The sequence below is a fragment of the Strix aluco genome, chromosome 29 (genome assembly GCF_031877795.1).
Source record: "Strix aluco isolate bStrAlu1 chromosome 29, bStrAlu1.hap1, whole genome shotgun sequence".
Taxonomy (NCBI): domain Eukaryota; kingdom Metazoa; phylum Chordata; class Aves; order Strigiformes; family Strigidae; genus Strix; species Strix aluco.
The window spans coordinates 4550382-4573170 of record NC_133959.1 but is presented as its reverse complement, the minus strand read 5'-3'; the positions used below and the strand labels follow the sequence as shown (position 1 = coordinate 4573170).

The following is a 22789-nucleotide window of genomic DNA, read 5'->3' as shown; positions in this document are numbered from 1 at the left end:
ACGGCTCGAGCTGGGTTTGTAGGTGGTGGAAGCAGGTCGCAGCAGCCTCACCCCGCTCATCTTCCTCAGCGTGTTTTTGTGCTCAAGCTCTAAAACCCCTGGTGGAGCCACCCGCTGCCCCACGGGTGTCACCGTCCCTGCGCCCTCGGCCATCCCTGAGCTCGCTACAGCCGCCCCTCCCCAGCGAAAGTTTTGGTTTCTTAGAACAGCTCTGACTGCCACAAAGATTAAAACAGGTTTTTATTAGAAATGTTCGCTGTACAACAGAGAAATGGCTTCAGTTTGCTTTCAGGGAGCCTGTACAGCGCTCGCTGGAACAGGCCCCAGAAACACAGAAAGCACAGTGACCAGAGGATGGAAAATGAACAGTGGTCTATAAATCACCAGCAGTTGATGCAGATCTCAGTGTCTAGAAGTACCATCATCTTCCCTCACTCCTGAAACCTAACGCAGTGTCCCAGCCCTATTCTGGGAGTTGATCTACGTTACTGGGCCTGGCTGGCCCGTTAACTCTTCACAGCATTTGTCTTACATTCAGTTAAGAAATGTCATTGTTGCCTCTTAAATAAGCGTTGGGATTCTCTCTCCTCACCCAACTGTTCCCGAGAACATCTAAATCAAATGCCCATTTTATGTACAGTGAGGATGGCGGGTGTCAGCTCTACCTCTGCACGAGGATGCTCTGGACAGTCCTGGAAGGCAAACGGTTGCCAACTGTTGGCTACCGAGGGCGGCTGGCAGAGCCGGCGTGTCTCGCTGCAGCACTGCAAGTTTGTTTGCTAGAAGTGACTGAACGTTGGCAGAATTCCCAGCGTTGTTTATAGAGGGGTTGACTTTGCACGTTGAAGGGTTCACTAATGCTCAGACTCAGCTCCCCGGGGGTTCGACGGGGACCTTGGCGCCCCCGACACCGGCCGGCGGGAGCTGTGGCCTGTGCTGGGGGAGCCCACGGCTGCTCTGCTCAGCCCACACCACGGAAAAGGAAACGTCGGCCGCAGTGCAGCCCCGGTTATCCTGCTGCCGAGCCCGCAGCGCGTCCGTCTGTCCTCCCTCGAGCAACCAGACAGACGGGTCTCTTTCACAGTAAGTAAAGCTGCTGCGTACCCCACTAGCGTGTCAGGAACATGCCCCTGCACTGAGGTAAAGCAGAGCAGGCTTGTGAGGATTAAAATGCACTTTAAAGTCATCTGAGGACACTAATTCCCTAAAGCACAAGCTCTCGTATGTTCCTGCTTTTAATCCCTCATTGCTGCTTCCATTAGAGCTGCCATCTGCTTCCACCCTGCCCTCAGCTTATTACACAGGACAGCTGCCCCTCTGCTGATTTTGGTAATTGCTGGAGCAAGCACCTGGAACCTTTGAAGGGAAAGGGAGTATCTGGGGAGGGAAAGGAAAAACCTTGGCTTTGAGGTTAAAATAAAGCATCGGTGACATCTGCGACTCTCCTAGTACCCAGCAGCATGAGGTAAAGAGGGGAGGCCAGGCCACTAAAGCTTGCACTACGGGCTCTTGTTTTGGCTTTAATTCCCAGCCAAAGAGGAGGAGACCCAAACCTTCCTGCCAAGCCCAGGCTGCTCCTCCCCACCTCGCTCCCTGCTCGCCAGGCAGGGCACAGCCCGGAGCTGCAGCCCCCGAATCTCAGGCTGAGCCCTTGTGCTGCCGTTACCTGCCCCGGCCGTGAGCCAAGTTCCTTCTGTCACCAACCGTCTGCCAGTGGGACCTGGGCCCTTCCTGGTCTGGCTCCAGGGGAGCTGCTGCAGCCACCTGCCCCCTGAGGCAGGAAACTGGGTCTCCTGGAGCCCTGGGTACAGGTGTGGGGTGTGTATTCCCCTCCCTCATCTCTGGGCAGTTTTCCTTTGTGCAGCCAGAGCCATGGCTGAAGGGGAGATGTTCCTTAATGCTTATCTCTTCGCTGCAGGAGCTGCAGGGACAGCAGCCCTTCCCCGGCAGCTCGCTCTGACCTTGGCAGTTTTCTGGTCTCTCCCTTTGGACACTCACAAAAGGGGAGAAAAAGCTGCAGCAAGGGCTCTGGAATGAAGCGTTAACGCCCAGCTGTCAAATGCTCCCTGGGCTTCACTTCTGCATGCCCTGAAGCTCTAACATCCAGCCCAAGGGGAGCAGTTGGTGTCTTTACAAACCTCTCCATCTGGCTTTCTCCTCTGGGAAGCTGAATAACTTCACAGCTTAGCCCAGCCCCCAGCACTGCAGAGGGAGGTTGGATCATGACACAGATCTCTCAGCCCTGTCTCGGCTCCCTGGTGCTTTGCAGCCTCGCTCCCCAGTGCAGTTGGGAGGGTGCTCTAAGGGGCTGCAGCCTGGGCTTCATCAAGACTCTAGGAATTAGCACCTCCTGCCCAGAGAAGGGAAAAGAACAAAACAGCCCCAAAATGCAGGTGCTAGGGGCTGCAGAGGCACTGTGACAGGGGGGAGGTGTGGCTGAGCTCTCCCCATTAAGGGAAGGCTTCCCCCCTCTTCCTTGCTCAACAGCTGGGCCACCAGGCTCTGCCAGCAACGGAAGGGGCTTTGCAGTGACCAGGAGAGGGCATGACAGGGTTAACCCTGCAAGCACAGACACGAGTTCAGTTGGAGCATCCTCTTACATCAAGGGGATGAACCACCCTCCCTGGCTCCTCCTGGGGACTGCAGGAAGATCCTGAGCCAGAAAAGCTGAGTAGCTCCCTGTAGGAGAGGGACAGGGAGGAAGAGGAGGGCTAGAGCTGGCCCAGGACTGGCCCCAGAAGCTCCAGGCAGGGAGGATGGCAGGTGCCAGGAGCTCTGTTCCCTCCCTGCAGCCTCTGTCTGCCGGGAGCAGTTAAGACTGGCTGCCTCCACAGCTGGGGCAAGTGGGAATGTGCAGTGAATTCCCTTGGAAAAAAAAAAAAAATACAAAATTATTTGGCTAATAAATTAAAAAGTCACTTGGTCACTGCTGTGGGGAAGTGCTGCTGTTCTTCCCGGAGGGGTGCTTCGGGGTGACCCTGGGGCCAGTTCACCCAGTTCAGCCCAGGTGAGGGGATTATTGCTTGCGTGTTCCCAGCTGGAAGCGGGCTTCCTCGGAGATCCCGTACTGCTCCAGGGGGTCCTGCAGCGAGAGCACAGGGAGGGCACCAGTGAGATGCAGAGAAGGGGGGGAGGCCAGCAGGACTGTCCCTCTGGTCCCAGTCATGTGCCGGATTTACCCCAGTCCCACCCCTGGCTGCTGTTTCCAGTGCAGAAAGTCACACAGCCCTGGGGAGGACACAGCAGATACCCAAGGCCCAGGGGCTGTGCTCAGGCCATGCTGGCACAGGGGTGCCCAGCTGAGCTGTAGCCCCCCTCTTGCCTCGAGCAGGGATGCTCTGAGGAGCCTGGCAGGGGGGTGAGCAGCATCTCAAGCCCTGGACGTGCTGATCTGGCCAGCGCTGCCTGTGAACCCTTCTGCAAAACTGGGGGGAGTTGGGGCTAGCCCAGGCCAGGCTTCTCCAGCCACAAACCTCGGGCCACTGGAAGAGCACACGTGTGAGGGCTGGAGCTGAGCACAACTCTCGGGTCTGGCTGTTGAGATCACGGCTTCAGGAACTGGCTTACCCCAGGATCTCATTCCTACACGTGGCAGCAAACAGCCTTGGGCAGGGCAGTTGGCAGCAACACCTGAGCTCACCAGCCCCTGCTCCAGTCCAAACCCATCGGTCACCACCTGACAAGCTGAATTCAAGGCACTCACCTTCCCTGTCATTTTCTGGATCTCATTCCGGTAGAAAATCAAACTCCTCCTCATGAACTCATAGCTGTAAGACAGGAACAGACCATGTGCAGGCTGAGCAGAAAAGGATGTGGAGAAGTTTCAGATGCTATTTAGAGCTGAAGGGAAGCTTGCTTGGGAGGAGACAACCGCTTCCCTCCCCGGCTTCACCACAAGCTGATCCCAGAAAACAAACAGCACAGAGCGCGCAGCACCGGCCTCGCGCTGGTGGCTCGGCCTACCTGGCTCGCTTGAGTGCCTCAATCCACTCCTGACACTGCTCCTCACTGTCGCATTCGAAGCAGTATTTCCTCTCTGGCTCCTCAATGAAACCTGCCAGTGTTAAGGAAAAGGCTTAAGGGACGTCCTGGCAGAGCTGCCTATGCTCTGCTGTCTCCCTCCCAGCAACAGCCAGAACCTGCCAGGCCACAATTAGCATCTCTCTTCAACTAAGATGTCTGTGAACAAGGTGATAACCTCGGCCTTCGCCCCTATTCCTTACCCCGCGTGGCTCCCAGCTGGCCCGGAGCAGCTGCCTATAGCCTCTGTCAGCTTAGAGTAGCCAAAGACTTCAGAGAGGAAAGAGCAGCTTCTCCAACTGAGAGCGACAGCTTGGAACTGAACTGGACCAACATGGCCAGATTCAGGGCTGAAACTCCCCGAGCTTCCTTGCAAACAGTCCCCAAAGATTTAGAAATCAAAGTGGAAAATGGCCTCGAGAAAGTGATTTCGATACATGCAGAGGGCAGCCACCTGAGGAGTTAAACAGCACTCAGAGAAGGCACCGACCTGTCTTTGCTGGAGGCTTTTGGGAATTTGGTACTGTGCACAGTGGAAAGCAAGTCCCCGTGCAACTCCAGTTCTTTACAGAATCAGGACACCTAATTAATTACATTGTCCCCAGAGCTCTGCTCTTTAGTACACAGTCCACAGAGATCTGGGCTGCTGCTGAGACATAACTGGGTCAGACTGCATCCAAACCCCTCAGGGCTGCCGTGTGGGGACACAACCTGACACCTCCCGCCATCAGTCTTAACACTTTTCTCAGGAATCCTCATTCACCAGAGCCCCCGACAGTCCTAAAGCCCCAGAAATTTAGAGAAATCGGTATCTTCAGGCTGTCTGAGGGTCCTTTGGAGATGGCGAGAACTCCCGGCTAGAAGAGGAGACAAGGCTCTGCACAGAGAAGCAGCTGTGCCTGACAACCAGGCCAAAAGATACGGGGATGGCCTTGGAGAAACATCCTGTTATTTTCGCCACATACCTCTCGCACAATGATTAGTCGTTGGATGAAAGGCTGCTTACAAAGGACGACACACCACGAGCCAGCTGGAGCCACGGCTATCAACACAAGGACAAACAGCGTGGCGGGAGGACTGGTGCTAGATTAGCCCGACAGATGGTTTATCTGAGGCTCACTTTTTTTTTTTTTTGATAAAATGCAATAGCACAGAAGCAGCAATCTGTCAATACCAAACCCTCCCAGAGAGGGATTTCCACAAGCACTAAGCCATGGTCCGTCTGTTGTTACTGCTTCTCTCCTCACATGCAGCTGTGCAAATCAGACAGATTGTTTCAGCCGGTGATGAAATATCACTGTCCTTGGGACGGGGCACGGCCATGCCGGAGTAACAACGGGCAGCTGGGGAGGAGAAGGGCCAAGGAGCACTAACCCCACTGAGGAGAAGGGCTGAGGAAAAGGGCTGAGGAGCTCTAACCCCGCTGAGGAGGAGAAGGGCTGAGGAGCTCTAACCCCACTGAGGAGGAGAAGGGCTGAGGAGCTCTAACCCCTGTGAGGAGGAGAAGGGCTGAGGAGCTCTAACCCCTGTGAGGAGGAGAAGGGCTGAGGAGCTCTAACCCCTGTGAGAAGGAGAAGGGCTGAGGAGCTCTAGCCCCGCTGAGGAGGAGAAGGGCTGAGGAGCTCTAACCCCTGTGAGAAGGAGAAGGGCTGAGGAGCACTAACCCCACTGAGGAGGAGAAGGGCTGAGGAGCTCTAACCCCTGTGAGGAGGAGAAGGGCTGAGGAGCTCTAACCCCTGTGAGGAGGAGAAGGGCTGAGGAGCTCTAACCCCTGTGAGAAGGAGAAGGGCTGAGGAGCACTAACCCCACTGAGGAGGAGAAGGGCTGAGGAGCTCTAACCCCTGTGAGGAGGAGAAGGGCTGAGGAGCTCTAACCCCACTGTTACCAGAGGGAAAAGCAGGAACTAAGGAGAAAAACATTTCCTTTTATGTAGCACTATTTTCCACAAGAGAAATGCAAAGGGAATGCATCTGCAGAACTCACTGATCGAGAAGACGTTCTCCTCCTCTTTGGTGATCCTGCAGTGTTCCAGCAGCAGAGCTCCAATGGGCTGGAAAAGACCCGGAGAGAGGGTTTAGCCCACATCATCCACCAGTGCCACACTGAGAACCCACACAGGTTGCCCGGTGCCTTTTAAGCAAGTTTCATAACACAGTGCTACCTTTCAGGTAATTCAGTCTAATTGTGTGAATGTTTCATGTTCTTTTAATCAACCTTTTTGTGTCTGCTGACATGCTTCACTGTGCTAGTCTCACCTCTAACACTTTGCATTCATTAATTAGGTGTTAAACATTTCTACTTGCTCAGATTCAGCCTGGGCTTTAGCATTTGTTTCTGTGATGCGAAGGCAGTGAAGGAGTTTAATTCCTTGCTCAGGAAATCAAACGAAGATGAAATATTGAACGTGACACACAAAACAACTCACATTGTACTTCCTAAGGGCAGTCCTCGAGCCTTGCAAGAGGTTAAGAACAGTGTGTTGATGAACTAGGACAGCTCAGGATAAACAAACCACAGGTACTATTTGCTCACCAGCACACACTGAGCAAGGACATGAGAACTGAAGGGTGATACGAGCCATAAACAAAAGCAACTCACAAGGGAATTCTTTTGTCCAAGCTAAATAAAACGTGAGAGGCAGACGAGGCAGCAGGGAAGACACTGAAAAACCTGGTTTACTCTGTATTTCTGCCACAACGGTTTTACACCAGCACCCTCCTGCTGAACTATTTTTGCTCCATTCAGGAACAGCACCTCCCCGCCATCGGAACACACACCAGCACTTACAAAGAACCACCAGAAAAGGAGAGAGCGGAGCAGCGCTGGGTGGCCGCGAGGGAGATGGGCCGTGTCCTCAGGGCCTCATCCTGCACCAGCACCGCAGTTCAGCCTTTACACAGACACCTGCCAGAGCGACTGCTCAGCACCTCGCCCCCTCCCCCCCGCCCCCCCCCGGAGTGGCTGCAGCTCCAGTGAAGCAGCGACTGGCAACTGCACTTCAGCAGAAAGGAGAAACGGGTATTTCTGAAAACAGGAGCTCAGCCATTATCGGGGTAAAACATTTATGATGGACTAAGTCTAAAAATGCCACTAAAAGCTTTCCAGTTCCTTTGTCTTGTCAGCATGCACACAGCACCTTTCTTCACACACATTAACATTGCTTTCGTATTAATTTTCCACCAAGAGAATCTTTAGCAACAGTCATCAAGGGATTCATTAAAAGTCACCAGATCTCAGCAGCAGCAAAGCCAGAAACAGAACCTGAAGGTCTCATCCCTCTTCTTTTTTCCTAGACCTAAGCAGGGCTTCTGCATGCACAAAATAACAATACTGACAGGGTATGGCCACAAAAGTTTCCCAGCAACAGTGAGCATTGTATGCAAGTAAAATTCCTGGCATAAACCAGAACAAACAATGCTAATTCTTTTCCTGGGAGAGCAAAATATCAGCTTCCCCTCACAGTTTGGCATGATAAAGCACAGTCCTACAAACAAACGTTACAGACTCCACCTTTGTGGTTTTGGGGCAATGGTTATGTTTAGAAGATTCGTTCCAAGCTCAGAGAAGCACCTGGGTGTGGTTAGATGGCAGCGCTGCTTCTCACCCCTACGAGTTTTTGCTGAGTTGATGGAAAAGGAAACGTGGGCGCCGTGTCCTGGCTCTGGCAGCCTGTTACTGTATCACTTCACACAGCCCACGCAATCAGCTCACACAAAAAGAGAGAGGGAGGAAAAGAAACAACAACAATAAAGCAGATTCCATACCTCCGCTTCGTCTGTCCGGAAGTAGAAGAGAAAGTTGACAACAAGCTTCACGAGGCGTTTCTTTAACACTGCAAAGAAAAAGAGTGTTGAGGTGGGTGGAAGGGCCGAACCAGCCTGCACGGGGGGGTGGAGGGGAGCCCCTTCCACGGCACTGATTCAACCAAACCCCTGGGGAAGCTCCGGTACAGTTCAGACTTTTGCTCCTCCAGGAGCTCGTGACACCCAACCGGCTCGGGCAGGGCCCCCTCTGCACTGACCCCGCCAGGCTGCCCTCGGCTGAGCTGCAGACACAGGGTGACAAAGTCACTTTGCAGCTTCTTGAGTGGCTTTTGGGCAGAGCCCACAGCATCGCACCACTGACATGCACACAACACGGCCAACGGGACCTCAGCCACCCCCAGGGAGGGCTCCAAATCCTGGGGGAGCCCCTGCCTGGGGCTGTCAGCACAGGTGTCACCTCTGAGGGACAAAGTCCATCAGAATGCTGCAGGTCCTTGGGTGGAGGAAAGGCCTAGGCCAAGGGTGGGACTTTCTTTAACGCTCGTGCTCCAGTGGCGGTTTGCAAGGAAATTCACTGGGAGATTTGAGGAGAAAGTCTCTTCCTCCGATGTCGCGGTCCCCGTGGCCCCTGCCAGCCACGCTGTCCCCAGCTGCACCCCACCCCTCCAGCCTAGCCACAGCAGCTCCACTCCAGCCCCCTGATCCTGTACCCCCTGGACTGGATGTCACCACTTGTGCTCCCCAGACCTACATACCAGTCCTCCCAGTCCATTCCTAGTCCTGCCTCCCAACACCCCCAGTCCTAAACCGCCCAACTCCTGCCCAGCACTCTAAGTCCTGTCCTCGTCCTACCCCCACTTTCTCAGACCTGATTCTCCAATACCACCAATTCCCAGAATCACAGAATCATCCAGGTTGGAAGGGACCTTGAAGATCATCTAGTCCAACCGTTAACCCAGCACTGACCGTTCCCAACTCCACCAGATCCCTCAGCGCTGGGTCAACCTGACTCTTCAACCCCTCCAGGGATGGGGACTCCCCCCCTGCCCTGGGCAGCCCATTCCAACGCCCAACAACCCCTTCTGCAAAGAAATCCTTCCTAAGAGCCAGTCTGACCCTGCCCTGGCGCAGCTTGAGGCCATTCCCTCTTGGCCTGGCGCTGGTTCCTTGGCTCAAGAGACTCATCCCCCCTCTCTGCACCCTCCTTTCAGGGAGTTGCAGAGGGCCATGAGGTCTCCCCTCAGCCTCCTCTTCTCCAGACTAAACCCCCCCAGGTCCCTCAGCCGCTCCCCATCAGACCTGTGCTCCAGACCCTGCACCAGCTCCGTTGCCCTTCTCTGGCCACGCTCGAGTCATTCAATGGCCTTTTTGGAGTGAGGGGCCCAAAACTGAACCCACTCATCGAGGGGCGGCCTCACCAGCACAGGGGCAAGATCCCTTCCCTGTCCAAATTCTCCCACCCCAGGGCTCCCAGTTCTCCCAGTCCCTCTCCCACAGCCCCTCTAGCCCTGTCCCCTCCAGTTATCCCCCGCCCCGCCCTACACTTCCACCAGCCGCCCCCCACCCAGTCCTTCCCCAGCCCCCCCTCACCGCTCCCCTTCTTGGGCACCCGCATCAAGATCTCGGCCGCCTTCTCGGCGGGCTGCCGGGCCAGGGACAGCAGCTCCCGCTCGTTGTACCGCATGGCGAGGCCCTACGGCCGCCCCATGGCCCGGCCGCACCCGCCACCCGCACCAGGAACTGCTCCCGCCCGACCCGGAAGTGCTCGCCCCGGAAGTGCTCGCCCCGGAAGTGCTCTCCCCGGAAGCAGAAAGCATCGCGCGGGGCGGGGGGGGGGCAGCGCGCATGCGTGGCGCGGGAGCGGGGCTGCGCGCACCGGTACGAGCCGGGGGGGGCGCTGAGGGCCTTGTCGGGGGGCGTGTGGGGCCTTGATTGTTCCTGAGGGCTGTGTGGGGGGGTGACCCTTGCTGAGGGGCGCTTGGGGAGTGTTTGGGGGGGATTAACCCTCCTTAAGGTGTTGCGGGGTGGCCCTTGGTGAGGGGCTGGGGGTGTTTGGTGGGGGGATGATCCTCGCTGAGGGGCTGGGGGGCTCTTGGGAGGGTGGGGTTGACCTTTGCTGAGGTGTTGGGGGAGGGCTTTGGCTCTTCCTGAGGGGCTGCGGGTGTTTGGGGGGGCTTTAACCCTTGCTGAGGGTCTGGGGGGTGTTTGGGGGGGCTTTGACCCTTCCTGAGGGTCTGGGAGGTGTTCGAGGGGGGTTTCACCTTTGCTGAGGGACTGGGGGTGTTTGAGGAGGGGGTTGATCCTCCCTGAAGGCCTGGGGGAGTGTTTGGGGGGAGCTCTGACGATTGCTGAGGGGCTGGAGGGTGTTTGAGGGGGGCTTTGATGCTTGCTGGGGAGTGTTTGGGCTGGGCTTTGACCCTTGCTGAGGGTCTGGGGGGATTTTTGAGAGGGGTTGGGACTTACTGGGGGTATTCGAGGCCGGGCTTTTACTCCTGCTGAGGGGCTGGGGGGGTCTCTGTGGCCTTCCTGCAAAGGTCTTGCCCTTGCTGGGGGATTTGTGTATGTGTGTGGGGAGGTGTGTGGGGTCTCGGGGACCTCACTTGGGGGTTGGGGACAGTGTGCGGAGGCCCTGACCTTGCTGGGGGCCTTGGTGGGGGGCTCTGGCCCTCGCAGAGAGTTTGGGGCTGCGTGGGGGTGGCTCTGGGGCCTTGGGGGGGGCATTGGGGTGGTGGGGCAGCGCAGAGCCTTGGTGGTGGAGAGGGGCTTTGGCCTGTGGCAGGTTCTGGGGCTCTTTGCTGTCAAGGTGGAGGGTTGGAGGCTCCAGGGAAAGCTCCTGTTTTGGCAGGGGGGCTGGGGGGAGTCAGTGGTGGGGCTGCTGTGCCTCGCAGGGGCCCAGCTGAGCTTGGGGAGGAACACATCTCTGCGTAGAAGAAGCGGCTGAGGAGATGAGAAGGGGGCTTGTTAGTTTGGATCATTTTACTTCCACTTAACTTAGTACCAGTGGTACAAGACCTGCTCCATTTGAAATTGGGTTCCGGGGTGAGTGTCCAGGGCATGGTTTGTGCTGTTCTCACGTCCTTACTGACGGGTCTAAATAGTGATGTGAACTCCAGGTTAGGAAGAGCATTTGTTATCACTCACATTGCTTGTCCTCATTTTTCCAGACTCTCTCTTTCTCCAAAAGTAGCTGAAGCACAGAAGTCCCCATCATGGATTTTCAGCATCGTCCTGGAGGTAAAACTGGAAGCGGAGGCGTAGCCTCTGCCTCAGAAAGTAACCGTGACCGCAGGGAGAGGCTCCGGCAGCTGGCTTTGGAAACCATCGACATCAACAAGGTGAGCCTTGGCCTCTCCGTGCCTAGGAAAGAAAAGACCCGGGGCTCCTGTCCTGCAGACTGTTGTGGGGATAAGTTTGGAGCTTTCTCTGAGCGAAATGGCTTGGAGGGTGAGAGGTTTAGTGGAGAGTTGTGGATTGGAATGAAATACTTCTGTTTCTGGTAATGTGGGACTTGAATGAGAAACATTTGTGATGGGGCTGACCAGAGAGGTGCCAGCAGTTGTGTATTCAAGTAGCTGTTACTGTGTTATTTTCAGTCTTCTTGGGACTGGTTTTGTTTTGCTGTTTCTTGCCTGCAGTTGCGTATGCTGTCACCAATTAACAAAGCTGCTATTGTTTCTGTGTTCGTTGTCCTAAAGCAGTGTTATGCTTATTCATTTAAATCTATGAACTCGCTTCTTCCAGTGCAGCAACAGTTCGGCAGTATTTTGATTTTTCTGTTGTTTTGCCACGTATTTTGCTTGTAACTTTTTAATAATTCTCTTTCTAGGACCCTTATTTTATGAAAAATCACTTGGGCTCTTATGAATGCAAGCTTTGCCTAACGCTGCACAACAATGAGGTGAGTTGAAGGGCTGTCTGTCTTGATCTCGGCAGCAGGTATTTTAGAATAATAGTGCAAGAACCTGGGACGTGCCTGCTGACTGACTGCTGAAGAGATGATGGGTGGGTAGTGGCTTCTCTGTGTTAAGCCTGACAGTTTATGACAGTTCAGCAGTTGAGAGCAATCTGCAATTTTTGAGTAAGATTCCTCTCTGCTAAGGATTAAAATATCCTTGTCAATGTGTGATATAGTCTCTCCTCTGTGACAAGTACCTTTCAGTGTAGGAACAGTCTTGTCTTCGTTTAACTTCCTTCCACCTTGTTTTTTATTTCAGGGAAGTTACTTAGCACATACCCAGGGGAAGAAGCATCAGACCAATTTGTAAGTCATTCTCCACTGTAGTTTTATTCTCCATTACCTAAGCACTTTAAAATGATGATTGTGGGCATCTATAAATCTTGAGCTCCATTATACAGTAGCACACTGTGCTCCAATGTTCTTTGACTGTGCGTGTTTCCTAGTGAACAGCCTGACACTAGCCAGGAGGTACAGACAAAAAACCAGTGCTGACAAGCTCCATTTCGAGCTCAATTCAAAGCCAGTTGTGGGATTTCTGAAGGAAGGGGGAGAAAGAGTTTTAAAAGCAAACTGTCTGAGTCTAGTTATAAGAATCTGGTTATGTGAATACAGGGTGGGAGAAGTTTGTAAGCTTTATTTTAAGAAATCCAGTTTGCTTTGGTTTAGATGATTAGTTCGTGGGGTTTTTTTGTCTTTTGTTTCAAGAAGTGAGTCTTCTCAAATCCATCCGTGGAGGGGGGCACCAAGGTCATCTTGGGGGTGGATAGATAATTTAGATGACAGCCTTTAGTCAGGGGAAGGCAGGGATACAAGTGGCCTGTAGTGGTGCATGGAAGAGAAATAGCAGGTTTTCCTGGCTTTCTGTGAAGCGCTGAATATTCTGTGGTGAGGGATTCAAACTGCTCCTGGCGTATCCCTTAGAAACAAGCGCAGCTAACCTGTTCTAATTTGACACATTTCAAATTAATCCAGGGCCCGTCGTGCTGCCAAGGAAGCGAAGGAAGCCCCTGCCCAGCCTGCACCAGAAAAAGTCAAAGTGGAAGTGAAGAAATTTGTGAAAATTGGACGGCCGGGTTATAAAGGTATGTCAGGGGTGTCTGTCACAGGGGACACCTCCTGCCGGCTGGAGCTTGCCTGAAGTGCAGTGCTGTGGATGTGAATTATTCATTAGACTTTTTAGCAGATCTGTCCATGAATAAGATATGGGCTTATCTCCTGATGTCCTTTATTGTTTAAATTACCCACGGAACATCTCTTTATTGCTGACAGTCGAGTGAGAACCATTTTAATAATAGATTGGTATGTCTCAGTCTTTCAGCTCTTATTAGCAGTCATGCAGGAGGTGATGACATTGTTTCAGCCTCTCTTCTCCTTTTATTGTGTTGTACCATCTTTCACTAATGCTCATAAATCACTCATTGCATATATAGCTCAAATTTTTTCTCTGAACTCCTCATTGTTTTGTTTCGGCCTTCAGTGCACAACTTCATTTCTTTATCTCCCAGCCTTGTTCTGTGGTGCACAGTGTCTTTGCCCCACAGCAGCTGAATTTTGGTAGAGATCCTTAGTAGCTTTGGTTAAAGACAATGTGGCATTTTGTTTGATAAATGGGAGAAAGATCATGTAATACTTTGTAGCTGGAAGCTTTGTGTGTTTCCTAGGGCAGAAGTATTGTTGCTATATATTGTTGCTGCTATGTCATGGACTGAGCTTTATTTTCTTTACAGTGACCAAACAGAGAGATCCAGAAACAGGCCAGCAGAGCCTTCTCTTCCAGGTAAGGGCCCTGTGAAAATTCTTGGTATCTGGGTTATCCAGGTAAAAGTGCTGGTAAATGAGCAGTTCTTTGCAGGACTCATGAAATTAAAAAAAAAAAAAGGCCTTATTTTGCTAGTCCTCTGCTGTTGATTGTGTCAAGCAAATCCACGTTCGTAGTTGTCAAGCTGTTTCCTTTGGTGGCACTAAGTTTTCTCGATACGCCTCAGAGCTGGGGGATTTGTTTTGTACGAAGTGGGGGTGAAAAGGGGATGTTCTTCTTAATGCTGCTGTAACACCCCAACAGATTGATTATCCAGAGATTGCAGAAAGCATCATGCCTCGTCATCGGTTCATGTCGGCCTATGAGCAAAGGATTGAGCCCCCTGATAGACGCTGGCAATACCTTCTGATGGCAGCGGAGCCCTACGAAACCATAGCTTTCAAGGTAAAGCTTGGGATTAACTGATTGTTGGGAAAGTTCCATTTCCATGTTTTCCAAGACTGTAATTCCCAGTGAACACTATTACAGACTTCTGTTCTAGCCCTCAGGGGGTTAATGGAGTGGAGAGGGGAGTCAAGAAGACATGACTGGAAGTCGTTAAACCCTCCTGAGAATTAGTGGAGGACTCTGGCATGAAAACTAGGCTGTGTGCTGAGCTCTGGGGAGCCATTGAATTCTCAGGGTCTGGCACAGAAAGGAGCCTTCTGGGCTTTGCTCCTCAGCCTTTTTGCAGATGTTGAGAGGGTTTTTGGCCAGCACACTTGTCCTTGACCGATAGGGAAGTAACTTCTTTCCTGCCCCCATCTCTATCTAATAACATCCGAGACCAGCGCGTCTCACAAAGGCCTGGAATAACTGAGCTTATCTTGCAGGCTCTGGTGCTAAAAAGGGCTATTGAGCTAATCTGGTGGTCCTAATAATAGTTCCTTATTCTTTTTTCTTGCAGGTGCCAAGCAGAGAAATCGACAAAGCAGAAGGAAAGTTTTGGACCCACTGGAACAGGGAAACCAAGCAGGTAGCTGGAGCACTGCAACATCTTTCTTAAGGCTTAAAGAGGGAGCAGGAGGTTCAGAGCAGCTTGTGGGGAAAGGCAGTGCAGGAAGAATGCACAGCAGTGATACCTGTGCTGGAGTTGGTGCTAAAATCTTCATTCCTTTGATACAACTGTGCAGTGACTCCTCCTGACAGAAGATCACCTCTGTGTGATCTCTGTGAGTGTTTAACCCGGGGACAGACTCTTGGTTGCCGTCAGCAGCAGCAGAACGGTGCATGAACGTGCAACACCGTGTCCTCTCGGGCTGCTCGCTGCCTGTTTCCTGCACGCAGCTGGCTGTGGGTGTCCTGTGGGAGAGCAGGGGGTACCGACCCTGTCACGGATGGCTTAGTGCTCAGAACGAGTTTCAGAGGAGTTTCAGTACTGGGCAGGACTGGTGCAAGTCGTGAATGGTGCCGGGGTGGAAAGGCAGCCACGATCTGCTCAGGAGAGATCCGAGCTCTGCTCCCGGGGCAGGGAGCTGTGTTGTGTGATGGCACAAAGTTGTCCTGAGGATTAATTGTTCCCTTTTCGCTTTTCTCCTCTCTCCTCCCCAGTTCTTCCTTCAATTCCACTTCAAGATGGAGAAGCCCCCAGCTCCCCCAAACCTCCCTCCAGGGCCCCCAACTGTGAAGCGGCCTCCTCCGCCTCCCCTGATGAACGGCTTGCCCCCCAGGCCCCCGCTGCCAGACTCCATGCCGCCGCCGCCTCCGGGAGGCATGACTCTGCCTCCCATGCCTCCCTCCGGGCCGGTGCCACCCCCTCCCGTGCCACCTCAGCTGCCACCAGCACCCGGCGTGCCCCCCCCTGCTCCTCTGCCGCCCATGATGAGGCCACCCCTCCCCACGGAGGGGCCAGGCACTATCCCCCCTCCGCCTCCCTCCAACTGAAGCCCCTCCTGGACTCAGTCCTGCTGGACTCCTCTAGCTCGTATCTTTTTATATGCAGATCACGACCAATTCAGAGAAATATTTCTGTTTTGTATGCCTGTGAATTTGACTAAATCCTGTAGGTTCATTAAAAGGTTTTCAATTTTCCTTCTCTATGCTTTCCTGTGTTTTGGTTAAAAATGTTGCCGTGTGTTCACTTTCTTTAGCCCTTAGATATATAAACCATTCCCAGTCTGGTTACAGGTTGGAATTCCCCAAAGAGGAGGCAAAGGATTGGAAATTTCTAGGCACTTCACCTCCTTCTAACTGAATCGCTGCATCAACCGCGGCTCAGCTGTGTTGGCTTTAACATATTACCCCGCTTAGGCTGCTTGATGTGTAGCCCATAAATTACCAGCCAGTTAATTAGTCATTATTCAGCCCAAGCCCTTTATCAAGCTGTTCAGTCAGGGATGGGGAGACTTGTCATAGACACACGGAAAGGATTCTGGTCCTGCAGCACCAGTAATCGGGGCAGAATGAAGGACAAGCCGGATTTTCTAAACCCAGTTTTCTCTGTTTTCCCGCTGAATTACGGCCGCAATCAGAAGAGCATCACTCCTGCTGCCTTTGGAAACCTCCCTTCTCCCAGTGCCAGAGCGCTGGACTGTAGCTCAGGTGGTGCCAGCTAAAAGCTGGAAACATCTCTACTGAGGAAATCAGTTTGGACGGCTGCTCAGGAGTCCTTGGAAAGTGCCAGACAAGATTTCATTGACAATTTTAGAAAGAATCATCCTTCCCCGGTACGCAGCTGCCGAGCTCCTACCCACTGCTCGCTGCTCGTGCCAAACGTGGGTTCACAAACAAAGCGTCGGTGCTCTCGTCTGTGGCAGGGATCTCTGGGAATGTTTAGTCAAATGAAATTACCAGAGCTGCAGCGGTATTAAATCTTAGTTTACTGTTATAATTTGTCAAATGTCTGTAGCGTTACAAAGCACCTGCTCTCATGTATGATTTTTATTCTATATATCCTCCCACTAGTAGACTGGTTTTGGCAAGCTTTTAGTTCTCTGTGGTTTTATTTATACTAAATGTTTCCTTCAAACAATCATTTGGTTCCCATTAAAAAGTAGAAATTCTGACATTTCTCCTCTCTGTCCTTTCCAGGATTCATTTTGCTGAACTGGGGTGTCTCACCACGGGGCACCGGGGTGCTCGGTGGTAAAGGCATGGCTGGGGGCCGGGCTGCCTGACCCGGGCTTGCCCCTGGCCAGCGCCTGGCTCGTTTCACTAGCCACAGAGGAGGCTGTGCTGGCCGCAGCCCTGCAGCTGCGTGCCCCTTTGATGGGGGAATCAAGGTCTGTGCCACTTCCACGGGCCTGACACGGGTCCCACTCAGTCCCACCCGCAGTGTGTCCAGCTCTCGCTGGCTTTACCGCCGTGCTGGAAGCCCTTTGCCTCGAGCTGGGCTGGCCCGATGCCTGAAGAGGCTTGTGCGGGCGCGTGTCCTTTGTCACAGCTCCTGGAGAAGCGAGGTCACCTTCACCAGCCCCTCGGTGTGGTGCCTCTTGTCCCTCTCTGGTTCAGGTGCGCAGCCTGTTTAGGACGTGTTGTAGCCAGATCCTGGGCTCTGAACTGCAAAGTCTTGGAAACCCAGAGAAGGGTCTGAACGTGTGTTGGAACTTTTTTTGTGGGTACATTTCCCCCTGCCCTCTGTTGTCAAAAAAAGGATGGGGGGAGGTTTCTCTGCAGTGGATTAGGCAGGTGGCATCAGTAATTCCAAGTGTTACAGTGAGTATTGGCCTCTCGCAGAGGGAAAAGTCCTTAAAATACGTGTGTGGTGAGGCTTTCTAAGTCAACTCTTAAGTGTTCAAAGTCATCAGGCTGCTGCTGCACCCTGTGAGATTCTCCTTCAGGGGCTGAAGCACCCTGGGGCTCAGGAGATGTGCTAAGAGCCTCTGCAGGGCGGCCTCTGCAAACTGCAGCGTACGAGGTGCCAGCCGAGGGGGAGGCTTTCCAGGGAAGAGAGGACAATGCTTTCCATACATTTACTTAGTTTCTGCCCGTTATCTGTCTCTATCCCCCTCCTCCTAGTCTGGCTAATTCTCCCCTCCTGGTGTTTCACTGCTGGTGGGAATAGTATGTGCCAGTCCCCATGAAGGTCCAAGTCTAGACATCCGTCCTCCTTCAGAAAACATCTGAAGTCAAGGACGCGCTTCCCTACGAGTAAGAGAAACAGCTTTAATTTTTGTACGTTTCCAATACTAGATGCAAACCCAAAAATAGAACAAAAAAGTTTCTTTGAAACATCCCTCCCTCCTCTCTAGCATGACGGCCTTTGAGTTTCTCAAGGGAGGTGTGTTGTGCATTGTCAACTCAAGGCCGCCGGTTTTTAAAAGGGAGACGCCATCCTCCCCTTCAGCCCAAGCGTTTTGAGATGCTTGTGAGCGGCTCGAACGACTGTCAGGAGTAGCTGAAGTGGGAACATGAAGGCTCTTAGGGTGCTTTTGCCATGCCTGGTGCTGTTGCTCCCCTCCGCAGCACTTCCAAGAAAGGGGAGCACAGGGGAAAGGATTTCCCCAATTAACCGGCTGGAGCTGAGCCTGCCGGAGGAGCTGGGACTTGAAGCAGAGGAGAGAAAGAGAGAAAACACCAGTTTCCAGGAAAAAGTGAGACCCAGCTCGGCGGCAAGATCAAGGGTGGCTGCTGCTACTCGCCTCTTTTCTAAGCCTGACCCAGGAGCAAAATGCCCCCAGGGACTGGCTGAGGATGGGGACATCGGCTGGTCCCGCTCCAGCCTGAACCCGTGGCCGCTCGGGGGGCTGGAAGGGCCCGTGTGCAGGGTGAAAATGGACCAGGACGAGCTGACCCCGAGGCACCTGGAAGTTGTGGGTGTTCTCACCCACTATGAAAGCAGCTTCATCAAGCTGTTGAGACAACGAACCAGCTGGGATGAAAGCCTTCTCCAGACCTTTGGGCTCTGCCCGGCCGGGGAGGCGGGTGCTGCTCCCCATCCCCTGAAGCACATCCACGCGCACGTGGTGGAGCCGGGGCAGGACCGATTCCTCGTGCTGCATCTGGAGGAAGGTTGGTGGGAAACCCCCGCGCCAGAGCCGAGCGGAGTGGGGCGAGCACAGGGCTCAGGGAGGCCAGTGCTGTTTGCTTGCCCTAAATCAGAGATTTAAACAAAAAATTAATTTTGTGGGGTTGGGTTCCTTTTAAATTTAGTGAAGTGATACAGCAAAATGTCTTTCTGGGTACATTTTTCAGAAGCTTTAGTAGTGATGACAGTTTGTGTGCAACAGGGTGCCTGGACCCTGCCTGTGACTAACGCCCAGGTGCCGCAGTCTCGGTGGCTTCTGCTCTGCTTTTGAGATTACACCTGTTTCTCACTTTCTACTTTAACAACACGGGTTAGGACCCCGTCCCAAGTTTGTCTGACTGGGAGAGGAGAGTAGAGGGTCAGATGAGCTGACCTGGCTGGTCGTGCTGTGGCGTGAGCCCAGCTGCTCGCGGTCGGCTGCAGCACGAGCTGATCTCTGGTGCTGGGTGTTGCAGAGGAGCGCGGGGTCCTGGGCTTGCTTGTGTAGCTTCAGCCTCGTGAGAAAACCAGCAACGTGCGTTCCCCTGTCCTGTCTCCATGGTAAGTGCTGTGCTCGAGGGAGAGCACAACCCTCAGTTTTAATCCAGCCTCCCGCGTAGCGAGAGGGTCACGGTTGTTTCTTTCTTCTTGAAATCTCTTCCTCTCCTCCCAGATTTTGGATTTTCAGTTGAACTTGCCAGTGCCAGGCAGTTGGGGACGTGGCTCTTCCCCAGGCAGCGCTGCTGGCTGCGATGCAACAGCCACAACATCCCTGGGCCACAAAGTCCCTGAGCCACGGGAGGAGCTGCCGTGGGAGAAGAGATTTCCATGGGGACCCGCCCGGGAAGATTTGCCAGAGCTGCCCTGGAGCGAGGCAGAGGCTCGGGGTTTGCCCCACTGAGCACCTCCCGGACACCGGGGACGGGGATCTGCCACGTTCTTCCTCCCCGTCAGCTCCTGTCCCAGATGCTCTGGCCACCGAGCTGGGATGTGCTCAGCCCCAAAGCCCCTTCCTCCCCCATCCCCCCCGCCCGCCGGAGGGACGATTCACCCCCTGTCTTCTCCTTTCCAGTGAGGTGGGAAGCCCAGGCCAACCTGTGGTTCAAGCTGGTTTTCCAGGCAGAGGTGGGCCGGTCGCTGGGCGAGCTGCGCTCCGCCGTGCTGCTCTTCTACCCGGGCAGGCGCGAGGGGCCGGGCACCGGGCGCCCAGGGCAGCTGCTGGCCACCGGCACGGGGCTGGCGTGGGAGCAGGTGGGTGGCCACGGCCAGGGGGTCTGGGGGCGAGCAGGGAAGGTGGGAGGGGGGTGTCTCGGCTCTGCTGGCCCAGTCCCTTTGCCATCCCCTCCCAGTCCCTTTGCCATCCCCTCCCAGTCCCATTGCCATCCCCTCCCAGTCCCTTTGCCATCCCCTCCCAGTTCCTTTGCCATCCTTTCCCAGTCCCTTTGCCATCCCTTCCCAGTCCCTTTGCCATCCCCTCCCAGTCCCTTTGCCATCCCCTCCCAGTCCCATTGCCATCCCCTCCCAGTTCCTTTGCCATCCCCTCCCAGTCCCATTGCCATCCCCTCCCAGTCCCATTGCCATCCCCTCCCAGTCCCATTGCCATCCCCTCCCAGTCCCATTGCCATCCCCTCCCAGTCCCTTTGCCATCCCCTCCCAGTCCCTTTGCCATCCCCTCCCAGTTCCTTTGCCATCCCCTCCCAGTTCCTTTGCCATCCTTTCCCAGTCCCTTTGCCATCCCCTCCCAGTTCCTTTGCCATCCCCTCCCAGTCCCTTTGCCATCTCCTCCCTGCACCTTTCCCCCCTCTCCCAGCACCTCTGCCTTACCGCACCCCCCGCCGGGCCGAGCCGTGCCTGAAGATGGTGCTCTTACCCCATCCCCAGCTCCCGGCAAGGGCGCAGGGACGGCCCGGGGTACCCGGCCCGTTCGGGGGGTCCTGGCTCCCCCCCTGCCCCGGGGCTCCTCCAGCCTGGCCGAGGGCAGCAGCCGTGGCACCGCAGCCGGGAGAAGCGGGTCTGGGGCCGGGCTCAGTCGGGGCTCTCTCCCCTCCCCAGGGGCATCCCATGGGCCTCCCTGCACCCCACGGCTCCCGGCGCAGCTCTGGGTTGGGTGGTGCAACCCCCCTCCCCACTCTCCCTCCCATTTCGCTGGTCCCTGGGCCACCACAGACCGGGTGACCTGGAGCCAGCAGGGACCACAGCGGGGGTCTCATTTGTGTCCCCCGCCTCCACGATGCCTCACCCATGTCCTCGGTGCTCCCGTGTCTTTTGCCTCCGAGCAGAGCCTCTGCCTCGCCAGGGACACCCAGTACCTGGTCCTGGGAGCCGCTGTAGCATCCATCACCCGCACCAGCGAGCAGCTCAGCTTCGAGGCTTCCCTGGCGATCAGGCACCGCGAGGGGGGAGGTAGGGATGCGGGAAGCCCGCGGCAGCAGGGGATGGTGGTGTCGGTGCTCTCTGTGTCCTGACTTGGGCATTTGGGATCCTGTCAAGCCTGTCTGTAACGAAGGGCTGTGGGACACCCCAGGCCACCATCCCCATGGCTCCTCTCCCCACCAGGTGCCCCCCTGCCCCCCACGGAGACCCAGCAGCTCCTTTTTGGCTCCGATGACAAATGCTTCACCAGGATGACCCCCGTGCTGCTCCTGCTGGCCAAGGCACGGCAGGAGGAGGAGGAGGACGTGGCTTTGCCTCCTTCTTCCTACCTCTCTGCCAATGGGGTGGTTGACATGGCTCCGTACCCGCAGCTCAGGTCTGTGGCCCTCCCTGCAGCCATGGAAGAACACAGGGGCTGGGAGCTGCAGGGGGGAGAGGGGTATCCCCAGTGCTTCTGCTGTGGGACCACGGCAGGATGATGTGCAGCAGGGCCTGACGGGACCCCTGGGGTACAGGGGCACCCCATGACCCTCCCTGTGTTCTCCTCACAGCCCACCCCAGGCTGGGACCGAGGAGCTGCTGTCCCCCACCACCCTGAACCAAACCAACACTTCGACCCCAGCGCCTGGCAGCAGCAGCCATTTCCTGAGCATCCTGACCCTGTTCATCCGCCAGGTCCTGAGCCCCTCCAGCGAGCCCCCCACCCAGCCCAGCTCCCACCACTGGCTGGACTTCCAGGTGATGGAGACCCTCCCTCACCAGCTGCTCAACCTGTCGGAAGAGGCAGCGCTGGAGCGTCTGGTGCAGTCGGAGGAGCCCTCGGTGCTGCTTTTCCCCCAGGACAGCGGAGCTGTGCTGGAGCAGCACTTGGGGGGTTGGCAGCTGGAGGGGACCGTGCTGCAGCTGCTGATGGGCAAGCTGCAGGCGGTGATCCAGGAACTGAAGGACATCCCAGCTTTCCAAGCCAACATGGGGCTTTTCCAGCATCTCCTGAGCTTCTGCTACTACCCGCCGGGGCTGGGTGAGGGTCAGGCCGGCGAGCGGCCGCCCAGCTCTGGGAAGATGCACACGCTGCTGCTGCTGAAGGCGTTGCAGACGGTGCGGGCGCGCTGGCAGGAGCGGAGGAAGGTGCTGCGGCAGAACCGCAGCGCGCGGCACCAGGCCCACTGCCGCCTGCAGGAGCTGACCATCGACCTGCACGACCGCAAGTTCATCGTCATGCCCACCGTCTACGCGGCCAACAACTGCGAGGGTCCCTGCAAGCTGCCCCTCTCCACCCGCATCCCCAGCTACTACTCGCACACGGTGCTGCTGCTGGGCATGCAGGAGCGGGGCTCGCCCCTCCAGCGGGCTCCCTGCTGCGTGCCCGTCCGCTACTCGGACCAGCTCATCATCAGCCTCTCCACGGAGGGGCTGGAGGTCCGCAAGTTCCCCAACATGGTGGCAGAGGAGTGTGGCTGTCGGTAGAGGCACCCACCCGCCTACTCGCTCGCCCTCATCCCGTTTCCTCCCCTAGTTTGCCCTCACAGCTCGGGAGCTGGTGCTTCTCACCCAGATGGGAGCTCCCCGCCTGTCCTTTCCCCATGGTTTGGCTCATTAGTTTTGCTCTGGTTCTGGGTTTGTCTGTAGCTGTGCTGGTCCCTGGGGCTGCTCTGCAGCCTGGTGTTACCCCGTGCCTGCTCCTGAGCCCAGGGATGCCCAAGTGCTGGCAGGGCCGTGCTGCAGCGTCGCTCTGACCCCACAGTGGGGTTTGGGCTGGATACGGGCACCGTGGGGCTATCACAGAAGGGCAAGGCTTGGCAGATCCAGCCAGGACTTATTTATCCCTTGCCTTCTGTTCCTGCAGCAGCTGGGCAGGGCAGTTGTTGCTTTCTACAAGCCCCCCCGGCCACTCGCAGCATCCTCTGGCCATTTCCCAGCCCTCAGCCCCT

The 22789-nt window shown here is 55.3% G+C and overlaps 3 protein-coding genes across 5 annotated transcripts; 2 read left to right on the top strand and 1 right to left on the bottom strand.

Moving 5' to 3' along the window:
- Positions 1–223: 223 nt before the first annotated feature.
- On the bottom strand, positions 224–9541 carry PLEKHJ1 (pleckstrin homology domain containing J1). Of its 2 annotated transcripts, XR_012621098.1 has the most exons (7): positions 9375–9541; positions 7785–7852; positions 6004–6070; positions 4986–5062; positions 3964–4054; positions 3704–3767; positions 224–3082 (listed from the first exon to the last, which is right to left on the bottom strand). XR_012621098.1 is itself a non-coding variant. In XM_074808623.1 (6 exons), exons 1-6 carry the CDS (start codon positions 9466–9468, stop codon positions 3017–3019), a joined length of 450 nt encoding a protein of 149 aa, XP_074664724.1. In that variant the 5' UTR covers positions 9469–9541; the 3' UTR covers positions 224–3016. The 2 variants fall into 2 exon arrangements, 1 of the variants encoding a protein (XP_074664724.1); XM_074808623.1 differs by lacking the exon at positions 4986–5062.
- Positions 9542–9610: 69 nt separating this feature from the next.
- On the top strand, positions 9611–15577 carry SF3A2 (splicing factor 3a subunit 2). 2 transcript variants are annotated; one of them, XM_074808801.1, is made up of 9 exons: positions 9611–9662; positions 10949–11119; positions 11611–11682; positions 11999–12045; positions 12715–12824; positions 13470–13519; positions 13805–13945; positions 14448–14516; positions 15092–15577. In XM_074808801.1, exons 2-9 carry the CDS (start codon positions 10994–10996, stop codon positions 15422–15424), a joined length of 948 nt encoding a protein of 315 aa, XP_074664902.1. In that variant the 5' UTR covers positions 9611–9662; positions 10949–10993; the 3' UTR covers positions 15425–15577. The 2 variants fall into 2 exon arrangements, with proteins under 2 accessions (XP_074664902.1, XP_074664903.1); XM_074808802.1 differs by lacking the exon at positions 9611–9662 and adding an exon at positions 10687–10823.
- A 2312-nt stretch (positions 15578–17889) lies between these two features.
- AMH (anti-Mullerian hormone) lies at positions 17890–22325 on the top strand. The gene is made up of 5 exons (XM_074808797.1): positions 17890–18490; positions 19558–19736; positions 20765–20888; positions 21042–21234; positions 21410–22325. Exons 1-5 carry the CDS (start codon positions 17890–17892, stop codon positions 22323–22325), a joined length of 2013 nt encoding a protein of 670 aa, XP_074664898.1.
- Positions 22326–22789: the final 464 nt, after the last annotated feature.

Excerpts from the sequence above, each read along its gene's own strand:
- SF3A2 (XM_074808801.1), top strand. The coding sequence starts at position 10,994 with ATGGATTTTCAGCATCGTCCTGGAGGTAAAACTGGAAGCGGAGGCGTA. Across the intron at positions 11,120-11,610 it reads AAACCATCGACATCAACAAG|GACCCTTATTTTATGAAAAA; the intron begins GTGAGCCTTGGC and ends TTCTCTTTCTAG. Across the intron at positions 11,683-11,998 it reads TAACGCTGCACAACAATGAG|GGAAGTTACTTAGCACATAC; the intron begins GTGAGTTGAAGG and ends TTTTTATTTCAG.
- AMH (XM_074808797.1), top strand. The coding sequence starts at position 17,890 with ATGAAGGCTCTTAGGGTGCTTTTGCCATGCCTGGTGCTGTTGCTCCCC. Across the intron at positions 19,737-20,764 it reads CGGGGCTGGCGTGGGAGCAG|AGCCTCTGCCTCGCCAGGGA; the intron begins GTGGGTGGCCAC and ends GCCTCCGAGCAG. Across the intron at positions 20,889-21,041 it reads CAGGCACCGCGAGGGGGGAG|GTGCCCCCCTGCCCCCCACG; the intron begins GTAGGGATGCGG and ends TCTCCCCACCAG.
- PLEKHJ1 (XM_074808623.1), bottom strand. The coding sequence starts at position 9,468 with ATGCGGTACAACGAGCGGGAGCTGCTGTCCCTGGCCCGGCAGCCCGCC. Across the intron at positions 7,853-9,374 it reads GGTGCCCAAGAAGGGGAGCG|TGTTAAAGAAACGCCTCGTG; the intron begins GTGAGGGGGGGC and ends TTTTCTTTGCAG. Across the intron at positions 4,055-6,003 it reads GGAGAACGTCTTCTCGATCA|GTTTCATTGAGGAGCCAGAG; the intron begins GTGAGTTCTGCA and ends TAACACTGGCAG.